Source organism: Leptosomus discolor, chromosome 4, assembly GCF_034619465.1.
Source record: "Leptosomus discolor isolate bLepDis1 chromosome 4, bLepDis1.hap2, whole genome shotgun sequence".
NCBI classification, from domain to species: Eukaryota; Metazoa; Chordata; class Aves; order Leptosomiformes; family Leptosomidae; genus Leptosomus; species Leptosomus discolor.
In genome coordinates, this window is record NC_141394.1 from 65090172 (window position 1) to 65109253 (window position 19082).

At 39.8% G+C, this 19082-nt stretch overlaps 1 protein-coding gene across 6 annotated transcripts in view; it reads right to left on the reverse strand.

The window, feature by feature from the left end:
* SLIT2 (slit guidance ligand 2) overlaps positions 1-18581 on the reverse strand; it is a 267757-nt gene extending 249176 nt beyond the window's left edge. For all 6 annotated transcript variants that reach the window (XM_086464307.1, XM_086464305.1, XM_086464302.1 and 3 more), the window contains exons 1-3: positions 18406-18581; positions 16469-16540; positions 15167-15238 (exon numbers count right to left, since the gene is read on the reverse strand). In XM_086464307.1, the coding sequence (XP_086320433.1) occupies positions 15167-15238; positions 16469-16540; positions 18406-18581 (320 nt within the window). The remainder of the gene's footprint in view (positions 1-15166; positions 15239-16468; positions 16541-18405) is intronic.
* Positions 18582-19082: the final 501 nt, after the last annotated feature.

Below are 19082 nucleotides of genomic sequence, written 5' to 3' on the forward strand. Positions count from 1 at the left end.
TCCAAATAGAGAGTTCAGACTTAAACCTCTTAAACCATGATTACAGATCAAAAAGTACATGGGAAAACATGCAGGGTAAAGACTTTGGGAAGTTAGTGTCTAATCAGAAGCTATCCAGGACAAAAATTTCAGCTGATATTTTTAAGGACTCTATTACATTCAGATTCTAGACAATAATGGCAAGCTGTAACTGAAGAGGCAATGAAATCACTCTTGTAGAAGTTCTGTATAATACAAAATAGGCACTATAGTACAATGACATATTAACTGATGATCAAGTTCTTCAGGCAGGCTGCCTTTCATTAAATGCAACAACAATCTTACAAGGTATACACCTAGCATCACTTTAGAAGGATACAACTCAGGCCATAACTTTCTATAAAAGCAGTTAATACCTTAGATCAGGAGTTTCTGTTATAACATGTAGTTCACATGGCCCACACAACTGCTAACATACTGATGCATGTAACTTGTAGACAATAAATCAAGTTTATTAATTAACCTAACAAATAGCACTGCCCTCCTGATTCAACAGTTTCTACCAGGTGAGCCTGGCACTTAGAATTACTGTTTCAACCTACTTTTTTTTACTTTGCCTTTCACAAAATTAAAACTTCTGATCTTTGAGAACTAAGTGAATTAAGGGAATATATAAGTTAAATTACTGATATTTAATGAACCCTGTATGTTGTGGCTTCTACTTCAAATTATTTCATCCTAGTCACTGGAGTTTCTTTTAGAACTAAGCTTTCTTTACCAAAAATCTGACCACTCCTTATCACCTGTGCCTAAGCATATCAAACACTACTAATTTTCATGAAGGCAATAATAGGAAATATGTCCTTTATCATACTTCAGAAAGAGGCTTCAGCTACTCTTTGCATCTAACAAGTTATAACAGATGCTTTCAAGGGGGTCAATTTGCCGCTCTTAAGTTTCCTACAAGGAGATTTTATGAACCGGACTTCACTGAAATGAATTTTTCAAGACTATAATATATCATTGTGTTTACAACCTGCTATGAATTCACACGTAAGTGAATGTGAAAAAGGATGCAGGGCAAATCTGGAATACACAGACTAGTATCACAGCACACAACAGCTTCCTGTCCAACAGTCACTACGAAGAGTTTTCAAGCTTTGAGACAGACACAAGGAGTCCAGAAAACACATTGCTATTTTAAAACTGTTCACTAATATACATGGTTCTCCAACATTTCCACCTTTTCAGATGACCTCATGCTTAATTTTGTCTGAAAATAGCAATACCTATCCAGAACACACAGAAATAATGGAACAAGAGACAAGCATGATCCCCTTTGTCCCCAGAGCTGAAACCTGAGGTAAGCACAGATGGATCACAGAATCCATAACTATAGACTATAAAGAACTACAGCTACTGCAGAGTAAAAACAACCTGCAAATTCCACCACATTTCCTTTCGATGTGTGCTGGCAAAGACCTCACTGCAGCTAGCTAGCAGGCAGAGTTTCCCCTAGGACAATGTGAGAAGAGAAATTTCAGTTGCATCAGCTGAACTGCTCTCCTAGATCTGGCAAGAAGTACAAGGGGAAGCACCGAAGAAAGAGTGATGAGAGATTCCATACTGCTGCCGTTCAATTTCCCAGGTGACCTAGAAAAATTTGCGTTTCTCAAGCAAAGGCAGAGAGCTCAGAGGAGATGAAGTGTTAGTGGAGTAAGCAACAGAAAATGTACTGGATAATCTCTTCTAACATTGCAACACCTTGGACTGTAAGGTCTCTTGGTAGTAGCCAGAAATAAATGGGTGAGGGTTCAACATCATGTAAGTCTTTAAAATTAACAAAACTGAGGTACAGATTCAATTAAAATACATCTATCTTATTTTTCTTCTGTTACCAAATGCATCTTTAGGAAGAGACTGGTCAAACCGACAGACTGGCACAGGTGAATTTGAGCTCTTCATGTTAAATTCAAGCAAAATTCACATACTACCTAAAGAACACAAAGTATTTTGAACACTTCAGCTTAAAGCTCCCAGAGCTCAGTCTTCTAAACACAGTAAAGACCAGAAAAGCATCTTCAAAGTGAAGCAATGGAGGAAGTATACAGAAGGATCAATTTACAGAGAAAAGGAAAAACTTTGACAGATAGGCAGGTGCAAATACTCTTTAAAGGAAGCTCGATACCAATAGGCAGATAGAAAGTACATACAAACAAGCACTAAGTTGCACTGTGAAGCAGACAACAGTAAGGTAAGCAAAAAATTGGCTTGAGTTACTGGTTCTACAGAACAGGCTAGCTTTGCAGAAATGGTTGCATATCTGGGTTTTACTTGCCTTCTGCATGCAGCCAGAGGATATGTACTCTACCTCTGCCATCCTGTACACTGCAGGGAGAAGAGCACATTACGCTCCCAGTGACACATATCCTAACCCACTGAAGTCTGGCCATGCCACCAATACATTCTGATGTCTCTCAAGTTTTCATGCCACAATAACTGTGATCCAGTATCAATCATGCATGGGGGAGGAAAGGAGATAAAGAAATCTTAATTATGCTGTCTGCAGTGTAATCATCTGCAATTGCTGTAATTCATGAGCAGGTCCGTATTTGTTTCCCAGACGTGTTACAGCCTTCACTGTAACTTGCTTCTGATCCCGTTGTAATCAGCTACACAGAGCCAGAGAAGCTGTATGAGACTGCACAGCCTTTCTGAGCAACTGAGTTGTTCCAGTGCTTGACTGTCCTCACGGTGAAGTTTAGCCCTTATATCCAGTCATAACCTCTCATTTCAATTTATGCTTGTTTCACCACAGCAATGAGCCTGACTTGAGCCCTTTGATAACCACCTCACAGGTACTGGGGGTTTTAGTTCCAGTAGATGCAATTCTAGCCATAGGCCCCCTAAAATAACAGAAGCCCTCAAAGATGACTTAAGAATTGATCAAAGTTAAGAGCTGTTCCAAGTAAATTATAATTCAGCTGTACTCTTTAATTAGAAACAGGCTATCCCACTGGGTGCATAGAGACTGAGAGCCTCTAAAAACTCTAAATACAAGGCACAGATGCATTTTATTCTACCACCATTGCTTCAGGAACAAGGATAGAAGGCTTCCAACTCAAAGTTAATGATAGCAGAAATGATTATTTTTCATTCCTCCTTTGAAGTGAACAGAGACACATAAATACACTACCTGCACATAGTAACATACACTACTGTAGAGCTTAGAAATTGTACTCTTCAAAGGAACACATCCACACATACTCTTTGTCAGCAGTAGACATTACTATCACACCCATTTAAAAATACTGTGGAACATCTTTTCACTGAAGCTCATTTGCAAAATATGCATAAACTTTAAAAGCACACAAACATTTTTTCACTAAATTTCAATTTTAAATTAAAGGACAAATCAGTTAAACTGCTGAGTGTGCATGCAACAGTACTTTCTACTCACAACAACGGAGCCCACCAAGCTCCACAAGCAATTCCAATAGGTTACAGGAATATGCATCTGCTAAGAAGGTCTAATATCAGTTCAGGCTTTATGGGCTCAGGAAATACAGAATCAACCTACAAAATTATCCAAGCATCTTAAAACAGAAAGCTAGTGCATAGCACCAAAATCATCTCCATGGACTGGTTTAACCATTAAGTCCTGAAAACCTGACCCTAGATATACAGGGTAAGAATAATAGCCATCAGAAAAAGTGATGCCCTTTTCCTCACCAGAGAACTTCATGAAGAGTTTGGCTTAAGCTTACATCTGCAAGGCAAGACTTACTACTTTTCTACGAAAAACATATTGCTATATCTACCAGAGGGAGAGAACATCTGTGCATCCATGTTCAAAGCCACATTCTACTGAACTTCAACACGTCTGGCAACTGCTGTCTGTGAATATGACTTGCATCAATATACCACCAAGTGAGAAGGTGGCCCAAGAGCTAAGCAAAAGATTGTGCCAGTTTTTCCATTAAGAATTCTCTGCAAAGATCTTCTCATCTCTAGTTAAACTACTCATAATCTCATTAAACCTAGCAATATCAAGTTCACTGACCACATGAATAAAAATTGGAATCTGAGAAGTTCAGGGCTGACCTCACAGCATTTGAATGCCTAAGTCAAAATTTTCCCCAGGTCAAGAACCACTTAACCAGGGCTCCATTTTCCAGGCTAAACAGTGACTAGCTAATAAAGTTATCCAGGTTAGCTTCAGTTTAATAGCAAACACCAATTAGATATTTGCTTTAGTGAAAAAGTTTTCTGAAAGGAAGCAGGACACAGACACTACTGCAAACTCAGTTTCTTACTTGTGTAGGAAGTGGTAGAAGTTACTTTTTGCAAACTATAGTAACACATTGTACTGGTATATACCACCTGAACCATACCGTATTTTCTGTCCTTCATCGTCTTCTTATGAGGCTGATGTTAAGTCCAAAATCACCACATTCCTCCCCTACCCAATCAATTCTCCGTACATTAGGCAGAAATATTTGCACAGAGAATCAGGAGTCTAAATTCAATTTGCTTCTTTTAAGAGGTTTTCCAATATAAGCAGAGCTAGGACAAGTTCTTTGTTTAGTTGTGTTTTGGTTGGTTGTTTGGGTTTTGGATAGGTTTTTTTTTTATCTTTTGCTAAGAAGAGAGAAATTAAGGCTGTTGTTTTCTGGAAGCTTCTGTAGTCCTCACTGTTTCAACATAAAGGATATTTCTATAAATAGCTAGTCATCACTCTTACTAATTCTGCTTATGGTGATGTGTGAAGAACAAAGCAAAAACCAGGAAACTACAGGCTGGGCAGCCTTACCTCAATGCCTGAGAAGGTGAGAGAGCAAAACAGAAGCTATTTCTAGACACAGTAATGACAAGATGATGACTGAGAGTAGTCAGCATGGATTTACAACTGGGAAAATCATGTCTGACCAGCCTGATAGCCTCCTACAACGAATAAGGAACTTGGAAGATGAGGGGAAGGTAGTGGATGTTGTTTATCTTTACTTCAGTAAAGCTTCTGACACTGTCCTTCACAACAGTTGTCCTCACAGACAAACTGATGAAGTACAGGCTACAAAAGCAGATGATGAGGTGGACTTGTCTGAATTGTCCGAAGTGCCATGTTCAAAGGGCTGTGATCAGTGGCACAAAGTCCAGCTGGACAACAGTCACTGGTGGTATACCCCAGGGATCAGTACTGTTCAACATCTTCATCCAGAGTCTGGAAGATGGGACAGAGTGGACCCTCAGCATGTTTGCAGATGATACAAAGGAAATGAAGATAAAAAAAGATGAAAGGAATGACTGATGCGTCAAATGCATGTGCTGCCAGTCAGAGGAACCTGGATAGGCTGGAGAAATGGTCAAAAAGGAACCTCATGAAGTCAGCAAAAGGGAAATGCAAAGTCCTGCACCTTGGGAGGCATAACCTCATCCACCAGCACACACTGGAGAGCAACCAGTTGGAAATCAGCTTTATAGAGAAAGGCCTGGAGTCCTGGTAAACAAGAAATTAAACTGGAGCCAGCAACATGCCCTTGCAGCAAAGGCCAACAGCATCCTGGGCAGTATTAGGAAGAGTGTTACCAGCAGGTCAAGGCAAGAGATCCTTCCTCTCTACTCAGCACTGATGAAACATGTGGAGAGCTGCGCCCAGTGCTGGACTCCCCACTACAAGAGACACATGGACATACTGGAGCAAGTCCAGAGAAGAGTCATGAAGATGACTGAACAGGCAGACTGAAGCACCTGTCACAACAGGAGAGGCTGAGAGAGATGGGACTGTTTAGCCTAGGGAAGAGAAGCCTCAGAGGGATCTCAATGTGTATGAATATGCCTATACTGTGTATAAATAAGTGATACACTTCCTTGCCAAGTAAGGAAGACAGATCCAGACTCTTCTCAGGGGTGCACAGTGAAAGGACAAGAGACAATGGGCACAAATCAAAATACAGGAAATTACATTTAAGTGCAAGAAAAGTCTTTGACTGCAAGGGTGGTCAAACACTGGAACAAGTTGCCCAGAGAGGCTGTAGATTCTCCATCATTGGAGACATTCAAAACCTGGCTGGAAACAGCCCTCAGCCACCGTCTCTGACCGACCTTGCGTTAATGAGTGGCATGGGACTACACAATCTATAGAGGCTCCTTCAAGCCTCCACAGTCTTATGAGGCTAATTCATAGGATTTTATTCTATAAAGTATACCACAAAGGAGGAAACAGAAGTTATAAAACTTCCATAAAGTCATACAGGAGCAAGTATCAGATGAAGCAAGGATGATTATTGACAACACCTGGGATTATTTCCAAGAAAAAAAAAGCAAAGGAAGAGGAGAGGGGAAGCTGATCTACTAGATGGAATTTAGCTAGAGGTTGGACAGATTGCTTAGAAAGGCAACAAGGGCCTGCAGATAGTCTAGATCGGCTTGTATCTATCTTTCTGGCACTAAGTTACCACAATAAGTCTTCACTCAAGCCTTTTTCTGTAGCACCTGTACAGGCATCTTGCCAAACCAAAGTCAGGAAGGCTGGTGTGTCTTAAAAAAAATTAAGGGAGACTTTGCCACATTGTATTTAATTATCAGTCTAGGTTACTATTAAAGACAAGCACCACAATTCACTATATACTATGAAGGAAAATAAAACATTTCTTCTGATGAAGTTTCAACCAGACTCTTCAGAGTAAATTAGGTAATATAACAGTACGAGTCACTGAAGTGGCAGCCATGCAGCCAGATCCTTCATACATCTTGGAGTTTAACTGTAAAATTCCAGATAGAACTGTGGCTTCTGATGTTAAAATAAGGAGCATCTTAGATGCTCTTTGAAATACGCTGTATTAAAAATGCAATGACAATTTTCACCTGTGGCCATCTAATACAATCTGGTTGGGTTTTTTTTAAAAAAAATATTGAACTGGCTCTGCAAGAGATAAATAGCATTTTTACAGAGTAAAACTAAAATGCATAGCTTTAATTTTTAATATCAATGTTCTATAGCATCAGTTCAAAATAACTTCTGAACACAAAACACTATTTGAAACAAAAACACTGACATAACAGTTCTGTAGAATCAGGTTTGGTTTCAACATTTTGCAACAGTGCAAATTACCCATTTCAGAGGAAGCAAGAAAGAAGAGCATCCAGCAAACAATGTCACAAAGGACGAGCACAAAACAGATGTGGGAAAAATAAACAGCCTTCCTGCCCTGGAATTTGTAAAAAGGTCTGCAAAGAGCAAACAGGACTTCTCACTGCAATTTGACTTCTGGACCTATAAAAGGAGTCCCATGAGAAAAGACACTCAAATGAATAAAATATACTAAAAATAATAGTGAACATTCACAAGGCTTTTAGAAGAGGAACATTGCTCTTGGACTTCAAGTTTTATCAAACATTTTTTAGTATTCTGCAATCAAAATGTAGCTATAATCTGACTTTTAGAATTACATTAGAACACCACATCTTTTTTAATATTGTCTTCAAAGACAGCCTTTGTCTATTTCTGATTTAACAGACATTTTAGAGAAGACATTTGAAGTTGCTTTGACAAAAGTCTGCTAATACAGAATATTACTATAGTGGGTTTTGGTTTGTGTTTTTTTTTTTTTTTTTTAAACTATAAATACAGGTGCCCCAATACAATTCACGTAAGATGGTCTCACATTCCTTTGGCAAGTGATTAGCACCGCAGGCTTCGTGGTCTCCTCCTTGTTCTAAGATGAATGTGCTATGCATTGCCCTTAAACTATGTAGGATTAGCTAAGAGAAGGATTTTTCACATCCCTGATTAACAAGAAGTAACTGTTCACCCCCTTCAGGGCTGTTCAAAAAACACACTACCTGAGCTCATTATTCTTCTGCTCCCTATCACACATGTGTGAAGGTATTAACCCTTCAAATGCTCATATATTCAGAGTGAAGCCAAAAAAGTGATTAAGTATCAATGCTTTACGGGGAAGAAAATCAAAACATCAAGCAGCCTCAAAAACCAAGCACGTGTATTAGCACCTCAGGTTGTAGGCAGTCCAACCTAGACGTTCCTGGCTGCAGTAGTCAGAAACCATTCAGAATTCACGGCAACTGAAAAATTAATTCTCGGGCTTCAGTAATGAACTTGCACACCAAAATGAAGCTTGCACACCAAAATGAAGACCAAGATTCAGCGAGAAAAAAAACGGAGACTTAACTTCTAGCTAAAGAGCTAAGAATACATTCTAAGAGCTCAGTATAACTTCCATACCATATAATACAACATTTTACCACCAAAAAAGCTGCTTTCATTGAGGCTATGTATAGTCAAGCACAACAAGATGAAATATTGTTCATTTATTGGCTGTTCCTTTAGCTATGACAGCAATACAAATGATTCCTGGAATAGTAGCAGTGACTCCACTGCTAACATTGCATTTTTCAACAGGGGTCCTAAAACTCCGTATTAGCCATCAAACTTCACATCTAAGCCTCTATAAACTGGAAAAAAAAAAATCAGATTTTGCTTCAGTTATACCTGCAAAACTGCATTATAAAAATAGACAACATTTGGCACTTTTCCAGAAATCCTTCCTCCTGAACTTTGATCATGTAGCTCTGTAGAAGTGAAATCTTGGGGTTTTAATGATTTTTTTTTTTTTTCCTGCAACTGAAAGGGTTATATACTATCTGAGATTCAAACCCCAGAAAGAAAAAGTTTAGACCAAAACTAATTATTCTGGGATTAATTTACGGATTCAGCTCACATTTAAAGAATCAGAAAATCCTGCTATTCCTCTTTAAAAGTTACTATTTTCCTATTTGGAATTTCCATTTTATTGATAGAGCTAGTCAAATAATCAGAATAAAACTGCAATCTCACACCACACATCAATACATAATAAAAAGTTAGCACATAGGTTTATTTTAATCTCTGGAAAGCATGTTTTATCCCATCAGTGACACAGTAACTTCGCACCCTAAGAAAAAACATACACATAATACAGTGGCCCTTTCCTAGGCTAGACAAAAAAAAAAGCAGTACTAGATTATCTAGAATATTTTGAAACAACTGCTAATTCCCTCAATAATTGCCCAGGCCTGGTGGGCAGTATTGCCCAAGACAAGCTGTATTTGTTTTTATCCTAGATAGAATGTTTTATTTCTTAGTCTATCATGCTATGCATACATTTGTAAGACAAGATGCTCTGTACAACAACACACATTCAGAGATCACTGTAGCACGTGTGTTTTACTTTTATAATTTCAAAACCTGCTAATACAGCTTAATAGTTTACCACGTTTATCAGACTACGTTAGAGCGCAAACAGCTAACTCTAACCATCTAATATTTGAAATACAGCTAAAAAAGTTTTTTATACTGAATGCCATTTCATAAGACAAGACTGACTCCTATGTATTGAGGTTATAATTAAGCCCTTGCTGCAGAACCTGCAAACCTAGTAGTTTCACATACAGATTTATACCCGTAAAAGAAAACCAAGTAGTACTTCAGTTTGTTTACCAAGTAGAAAAAAAAAACCAAAAACTTTTCCTTGAACCTATATAGTTGAAACTTATTTTTCCTTCTGTGCTGTGACACATCTGTAAGTTTCAAATCGTTCCTTCACAGCACAAACAAAACTTTAATAATTTTCAGCACTACTCACTCAAACACTCCTAAGTACACTCCTAAATGCTCTCAAGTTATAACAACTTGTTCTAATTTACTTATGGAGATGGAGCCCCAATAAATAGCAAGTACAGACAGTCCCTTAGTTTGTTATTTTAGAATTGTGTTGTAAAAATTTAGAAAAAATGCATTAAATATGTCAATAATTAAATGTGTTTTCTCCATCATTCAGTAACATACTGTAAGCATGAAAATACAACACAGATAGCTTTTAAACTGAAAGCTATTTCAAGTACCAACTTGATATTCAACCCTTACAGCATTCTTTTCTTGAACTCAGGATTTCGGCTTACTTGCACCATGTAGCTCAGGGGGGCTGTTTTCTGGGGAGGTATTGGGCAGGTAAACATTTAGCTCCGATACTAACTCAGAAGTTGCAGTTCTAGAACCCGAGAGAGTAACATTTTACCTTCACACCAGTTTTCAGCACAAATAGGTTTTGTGGGGTTTGGGTTTTTTTTGTTACTTTGTTGTGGGTTTTTTTAAAGTCTACGCAGATAGTTCTTTAGAACAATTAAGATAATAAATTGACATTTTAGAAATAAATTGTATTAATTCAAGTATCAGGAGTGTAGGGGCTTGGCCTGGAAACTTTAGGCCACACAAGTAACCTTTCTCACAAGAGTAATCAGTGGGACTACTCATGCAAACCGAGTTATTCACGTGGTAAATGTCTGCAGAATCAGACTCCAAATTAGCATTTTAGGGGCATACTGCTGCCTCAATGGATTATTCACAAATACAGGAAGAAAAATGTGTGTAGTTTTCAAATGACTGCTGTAAACTCTTCCTATCCTGACATCTTTTGGATGTTTAGCATAGTCTGAGAATGATCATAGCTGGCATCTCAGCTACTAGACACAAAAATTATTAGGAAAAACTGTGATTAAAACTAGTGTTCCTATCAGTCAAAATATGTTTTTTCCTAAACGAAAAGGTAACTGCACTGCCTCAAACAAGCGAAGAGTAGAGTCAGCCCTCAAATCCGACTCTATTGTATTTCAGGAGTACAAAGAACTGTAAGGAAATTTTAGACTTAAGTAGCTTATAACAGAACTGGTTCAACAGTCTACGGCAGCTGTCTTCAACCAAATTTTATACTTCTCTCCAGACGACAATAGCTTGTGAAAACACTCAGACACTTTAAGCAGTAGTTGCAACACCACAGAAGGTGGTGGTCTTGGGGATAAAAATTGACCATATTTTTAAAAAGTAATTTTTAAAGCTATATCTAATAATAGTGTTAGGTTTCAGAAAATTGAGATTTTCAGTTTATCTTCATCTTGTTTTCTTAAGAGACTATTTCAAACTGTTTAAACACCACATCCAAGATGACAGCTTTATAAAGAAAGAAGAAACAAGTGTTTAATTTCACTTTCTCATAAGGAATGGTTTCAAAAGATTTTGTCTCCCATAATAAGCAGTGGTCTCCGGTAATTCCTAAATGTTGTGGAAATTCTCCACACCTTGACCTTTTGTGCCTTCCTGCCATGAAGAATACTGAAACTCACACTGATACATGACTGGGGTCTATGTACGAGAGGTTCAGACAATGTAAAAGGTCACATCGCAATCCTTTCTTTATGGGACCTGCCATGTACTGAACAGCCACATAGTCTTTAGAAGCCCTACTCCTAGGAAAATGGGCTCATCATACAGGTTACTAGTTAATACAAAAAGTCTTGCAGATGTTAAAAACAGGACAGATAAAATCATAATTAATCCAAGAGGTTTTGACACTTCTTCAGGATGTACACAAAGGTACAAGCTGTCCCACTGATTGAAAAATAGGCTGGATGTATTGAAGTTCAAAGAGGGTTGTTTCAGCAGACAGAGCACCTACACAACACAACAGACCATGCAATTCAGTCACTCAAGATACAGGCTGTCAAGAAAGCCATATTCGTGGCAGAACTAGCTCAGAGAGTGTTGCATCAAATTGGTTTGGACCTCCTTAAGAGCTGAGCCTTCAGACAAGACTGACGGAGATTATAACTAAGTGAACACTGCAGCATATATGGATTTATTTGGCTGAAAACTTTTCAGAGAAGTATCCAACTTAAAGGCTTGTAAGCAAAATCACCTTTAGCTTCACCAGGGTCTATCTGGCAACTGAAGTTTCCACAAACCTACAACTTATCTGATTAAGTTGCTAGTTTCAATCTTGTTTTCCCTCCCAGTTCTTATGTAGTAGCACTACTATACTATCATTTATTGTGAACTGAACATTTTTATTTTAAAATCAAAGCAGGGCTGCTGTAGTACCAATTACTTTTACAGCAGTATTTATTGTGGTTTTGGTTTCCATTGCACTTCCACAATTACACTGGTGTGACACAAATTCCTTTTATGGAGCATACCAGGTCTAAATAGCTTTGTGCACATGTTACTACATATATCTAGTGCATTAGAGATTTATTGTTGCTGTACTCAACTATAGGAGAAACATTTCTACCCATCTGAGAAAGGTATATATAGATTTAATCAAATCATATCTTAAGTAGTTCTGTTCTAAGAAGGTGGTTGATAGTTTCTTCTCTCAGAAATTAATTTTTCAAAGTGCTTCAGGTCTTCACTTCCCTTAGAGGGAGTTGAGGATATTCAGCATTTTGCATTAATATCAGATCTAAAAATGAGTATTCACAATGAGTAACTCACTGATGAACCAAGCAGTTCTTGGAAATCAGAATAATTGGTCTAAAAATAAATGATTTTGTAACTAAAATTCCAGTTCAAAGCCAAAAAACCCAAAAGCACCACTTAACCTAGAGAGACGGATTTTTTTCCCCGAAGGGAAACTACTGTGAAAAGTCTGTTATTCACATTAAAAAACAAAAAGAGTACTGAACTACAGGAAACACATTTTAAAATTCAGCCTGTATACACTGGCATAAGATATTCCAACATAAGAAACAGTACATGTAAACAATCTTATAGCCCAAACCGGGTTCATTTAAGTTGCAGTAAGGTTCACTTATACCTTCCATTAGCATGCTAACTGGGCTGCATCAGGTATTCTTTGACAGTAGCTTGGCATATTACACTTACAGTGGAAATGTGACATCCTACACTTACACATTGGAAAAAAACCTAAAAAGCTTTAAAGTGCTTGCTATTTAATGTATAAAAGAAATACTCGAAGGAAGTATCCACAAGTTTCCTGAGAAATCGTTTTGAATTTCAGAATCCCAAGGAGATGAATTGGCTGTCAGATAACAATGCGCCTTCATCAGATGGACTTGGCAGTTGTAAACAAGAGGAATTTTCTCAGCTTTTCCTCACAAATATGAAATATTTGCTCTTAGCCAACAGCTGGGGCGGTTTAAAGACATCTTGCATATATATTCAAATTACAAGTCACCCACACACCTAACACTGACTGAATTCCAGCAAATTAAAGAAACTCTGACAAGTACTGGAGCAGATGCAAAATAATTCTGAAGACAAAACAGCATCTAACTTTGTAGGTCTAAATGATTAAACTTTCAAATGTCATAGCTTGCCTGCTGAAGAGTAAACAAAAAGTACAAGACAATTACCAGAATTTCTCTTTAGAATTAGTAGCTTGTGTAACTAGAAAAGTATCTATTGTTTTCCAAAGATTTTACAGATTTATCAAGAGAAAAACAAAGAAAAAAAAAAACAGAAAATGTAATGGCAAAATGCAAACACATCAGACAAGTAAGTTTTATCTACTAAAGTTCTTTTTTTTCCCCTATTCTATACTTCAGAAATCTTTCCATTAAATGCCTCGAAATTATGACACAAGTTAAAATAAATTTTGATATATTGTTAATAAATCACATAGCAGGATCTTGCTGCAAGATAATCAAGAAACAAAACTGACTATATATTGTTTTAAAACTTAGCAAGTTTTTGGTATGTCAGTGTCAAACCACATCCACAGTGAAAGCATGGATCTTTTAATGTTTATTAATGTTTCATGTATGTGTACGTACTTTCACAATACTAACTATACTGCTGTTTAATTTTTTAGCTGGACCCTATAAACCAAATTTAGGAATGTGTATATATTATTCCAACATAACCCTCAGCAGGAGAAGCTGTGCTAAATCCCTATACTTAGTACAAAGTTTAAAACACATTGTAAAAAAGTGTTGCATTGAGTGTTTTAATATGACTTTGAAAAAATCTGACTATGCATTTCTAAGAGTAATCAATCACATTAAAATTTATTCAAAGAAAGGTTGCGCTATATAATAACACTTTCAATGTTTAGGTCAAAAAGTTACTTGGTTTATTTGAAAAAATGAGGTAATTACCTCAAGTACATGATATTTCAACTATTATAGAAATATCATAATTACACCGGTGGTTACTAAGCCTCTTGAATAGTTTTGTCTATATGACCAACCAAACCATAATACTTTGTTGGGGTTTTGTTTTTGCTTTTGTTTTAAACACACAGCAGCTGTGGATACAGAGCACAACTATAAGACAAACAGTATGTTTAGGCCAATGCTACTTTTCAATGCAGTAAAGTAGAAATACTGTTATGAAGTTAAAGCAGCAGCAAACGAAAAACTAAACAAGACCTCAGAGGCATCCTTAAAGAAAAGGCAATATAATGAAAATTCAGCAACTAAGATGCCTAATAAAGAAGACACTAAAGTTCTACATGAACATACATTAATACAGTGGTGTTCTCAGGCCTTCCTAGCTCTAAACTGAAACTATATCCAACAATCAGCATCTTGCCTTTAACAAGTCAGATGTCCAAAGTTGTACAATACATTTTTAAAAAGTTTTTTCACTTGAGGTAACGCAACAAAATAAGGCGGCACATACTGAAAATTAAGCAACTACTACTGAAACCTAAACCTAAATTTGGGAATTACTCATTTTCTATGTCCTATTGCAACCAAGCAGGTGCTTGCACTTCAACTTCACCTCTCACCCCTGCTCCATCCTCTCTCCCCACAGTAGTCAACCTTTTTTTTTAAAAAAATCCAAATCCAATTAGTTTTTGAAAGCTAATATTTCATATTTTTCCTAAGCCTTTGTAAAAGCTTTAATCATATAAAAACTGGAGTAGAATTCAATTACTGCTTTCATAGTATGTAACAAGACAATACTTTATAACTAGCAGTTACTTCCAATAAGACATTGCATAAACCAGCCAAGATCTCCAAGACTAACATTTAACACTAGACCTCAGAACAGGCTTTTTTAGGTGTGCTCATGTTTGAAAAAGTCCTTGTGCATTCAAAGGAAAATATTTGAGAGTATCAAGCTATTTCCTACAAGACAATTGCAGTTTACATTTCTAATCTGGACTGCTAATAAAAGCTCCCCCCAGCCTGAGTCCCATACATACAGCTTGAGAATTTCTTACTCCTCTTGTGTATCAATAAGGACAGATAACCCAAGTTGAAAAAATAACAAACAAAAAAAAAATCAGAGGCCTGAGTACCTTTACACACAACTGATTTGATTAAAAAAAAACCACACATAAAACCAGACACACACACCCCTCATACATTTAGAATTAAAAATACTTACAGCCTCTCCAGTTCTTTTAAATCCTGGAATGCTCCTCTCTCAATAGTACTAATCTTGTTCTCCATGAGCTGACTGAAATATAGAGATTTTTATATATAAGTTTTAATAGCTCCAAGATAACTTGTTGCATTAACAGCAGTTATTTAACAGCAATCACATATTCATTGAAAAAGTACAGCAGTTATTCTGGAGTGACATTCACTTTAACCTTCCGGACCCCTGCCATCAACACTTCACGTAGGCTCATATACACAAAAAGGAAAAAAATAATCCTTTGTAAAAGAAATAGGAATAGATACTACATTTGTTCATTTACTTGAAGAGTCCCAAGTTTCAAAGTTACACATATGCATACATGCTGTGTGCACACACACACATACAGCATTGCTCTTCGGCAAGTTATAAGACTCCAGTTGAACAGTATGAAGGCGGTATTAGTCTCAGATGAGAATAAGAAAACAAAAACACTGATCTGTGGTGTTGGGAAAAAACATCAGTGATAGACTGCATAGAGATTGTAATCGTAACAGTAGTTTTGTTTTGTAAAAAAAATTAAAATTACTACAACGTGATATTCTGTTTCAGAGAGAAATGGAAAAGGTTTTTATACGACTACTTGCTCCAATTAAATATCCTTAACAAATAAGCCAAAATTCTGCAGTATTTTAAACTCGGTATTAGTTAGATTTTTTTTTTTTCAAAAAAAAAACCACCTAAACCCTACAGAATTTTAAAAGCGTCATAATGCTTGAAACAAAAGCGTTTACAAAAAAACCCAAGCCAAATCCTTCCTTTCTCAAATTAACTGTAAAGTGTTTCCTTTTTGCCCAGAAACTGTAGAAAAGCAATAGTCATCACCTGGGACTTGCTTTTAAATTCAGTAAAGGAATAATGCTTTTTCTTAATGAATGCCCTTATACTTCAGGTTGAGAGGACCCATTTTCAGCGTGAACTATAAATTTCCTAATCTTAAACTGAAGTCACTCCAACAGTTATTCAACCAATTTTAGCAACTCTTACTTGTAAGCTACATGCCAAATTTAATCCTCAGTTTATCTCATAACCTTAAGGAGTAATTAAAAAAATTTAAACAAATGATAATTAAGGCAATTGCTAACTTGTTCAGATCAGTGCATAAGACATGGGGGAGGGGCTGTAAGTTCAGATGCAGTAGCACAACAGTTAAAAAGTGATAACCCATCCAGCTTATAAACTGAAAGATAACTGGTTCAATGTTTTTTTTTAATAACAAACTCCAGCATCAGTCCTAAAAGATACCAGTGACAGAAAGAGAAAACTTACAGAACTCGAAGATGCCTTAGACCAGCAAAGTCAGTCTTGGTGATTCTTGTGATGTTATTTCCATTAAGATCCCTATGAAGAATAATTTATAAGCAGCAAAATTAAAACATTCAAAAGTTACTTGGAAATTGTTTTGTTTGTTTCATGGGCACAGCTTTTTGAGAAATTAGGAGATATAAATGAACCCAACAAACCACTCCTACAATAACACTGTGCGAGTTCCTGATTTCCAAGTGACTGAACGAAGGTTTATCTTGAAAGCAGTAGTTTCAAACTTTGTAATAAGAGACCCTTACAAAGTCAGTTCTGCCTGCCATTATGAGGCTCACATTTATCTTTAACAATATAGAAGAGTCAAAACCTCTCTGAAGGTGGTTCTAACTGCATTTAGAAAACCACTAAAGCTACTATATAGATATATATGCGCTACAGTATTTGTTTGACTGCTACAAAAACTAAACATGTGACTGAAATCAAGACAATTTTCACCAGTTTTAAGCACCTTTCAGCTTCCGTAGTATTGACACAAAGGCAGAATAGGGCTTAACTTCCTACAGCAAACATTAGCTTTCAAACAAGCATAAGACTGTTGGAGGGTAAGTGATGGGAAACGTGATTTTATGAAAACTAAACTCTTCACTTGCTGCACAGGAAACTATACTGACTGCAGAATGCAAAGCTTGTTCTGAAGTGACGGAAACCTGTATTTAGGCCCCAGCATTTCTGTTCATACTCCACACTACTCTCTTCTGGAGTTACATACCCCTTTTTCGTAACATTTTGGGGTCAAGGTAGAAGCTTCCCTCAGTTCCAACCGCTACAAATGAAACCAGACTTTGCAATTCCTGAGGTAAGCTGTTAGGAAGTGGTATTACACAGAAACTACCCTAACAATTACAGCTCATTCCCAACGTAGTTGGGAAAAAAAAAAAAAAAAGATAATTTTTTTTGGTGTTTATACCACATGTGGCCAAAACACCACTGTAAAGAAACCGAACAAGTCTCAGCAGAAATGCATCCATTACTCTTCCTGAGCGAAATGCATCACTCGAGACGGGTGTTCATACACCAACATTTAAACGACTTACTAGAGAGGACGAAATTATGTGCTCACCTCTTCCACTCCTTAGACCCTTCTGAAAGGCAGCCTGACATGATAAATAACCGACCACATGCTTGCTGTCTCTCAAGACTAGAAAACCCCCTAGCCAGAGGGTGCAGGAATGGTCTCAAGAAGCGGATGGGGGGGGGGGGGGGGGGGGGGGCGGCGGAACACAGTTGAGGCACAACTTAGTGCCGTGTGAGTGGGAAAGACGCTAAAACACCCCAGGGTGCCCTCGCCCAAAGGCAGATGCGTGCTTGCGCCGCGGCAAAGCCCCGCCAGGCTCCGGCTTCACGCCAGGGCAGCGGGCGGCAGCGCGCGGCAGCGCGCCCCCGCCCGCAGCCACCGCGGCCGGCGGGAGCGCTGCGCGCCCGCGGAGCTCCGCCGCCCGCCCCGCGGCCTGCCTGCGCCCCGCGGCCCGGCTCTGCCCCCGCGCCTCGGGGAAAGCTAGCCGCAATAGCGAAGTTCGCCGGGAAATGGGCGCCGGCGGGGGGAGAGGCCGCTCTGCCGCCGCCTCGGGGCGCCCCCCGGCCCGCGGTGGTGCCCGCCCCGCCGCTCCCGCTCCCCGCGGCGGCGGGAACCGCGCTCCTCACCGCGGCTTCCCGGGATGAAAGGCGGCGGCCGGGAGCAGCGTCCACCTCTCCCGTGTCTCCGCGCATCGCCGTGAAACGGACACCGCCAGCACCCGAGGAAGGGAACGGAAACCCCGCAAAGGGCGTCGGGGCCCCAGAGCGGGCCGGCTCCGGGGGCCACCTCTGCCCCGCCAGCCAGCGGGAGCCCTGACGGGAGCCGGGGGCCGAGGGACGCTCGCCGCCGCCCCGGCCGGGTTACTTACAGCCTCTCGGTGTTGCGGGGGATGTTCCTCGGGACGCCGCGCAGCGCCAGCCCGTGACAGTCCACGGTGCTCCCCGAGCAGGAGCACTGCGCCGGGCACGGCTGCGGCGCCACCTCGCCCGCCATCGCCAGCAGCAGCCCCAGGGACAGGGTGAGCTTCCCCCAGCCGCACATCATCACCGCCCGCTGCCGCCCGGCCGGGGCCCGCCGGCCTCGGCCCCGGGGAGGCGCGGGGCGCGCCGCCCTCCTCCTCGCCGCGGGGAGCGCTCGGGCAACTTTCAGGGTGCGGAGAAAGCGAAGTCCTTTCTATCCAAAGCCAAGCGGAGAAAACAGCCCCGGCAAAGTGAGGCGGGTGGCACCGATCCGCGGCTGAAGGCAACTTCGCTGGGAGGGGGCCGGCCCGGGCCCTCCCTCGCTAGCCCGTCGGGTGGCGGGGAGAGGCGTCACTTGGGTCTCGTCTTCACACGCTCCCTGCGAAGGCGAAGCAAACCCGCGGGCTCACGGTACGGCGGAGTTGGGCTAGCTCCTTATCTTCCTCCTCGCCCCTTTCAGAGCCGTGATTCCCCTCTGAGCCCCCGGTTAGAGGCCGCAGAGCCCCGCCCGCCCAAGCGCCGCGGTTCCTGCGCGGCGGTCCGCGCAGCGCAGCAGCCGCTCCCACGCGCGTCCCCCGCCGCGGGC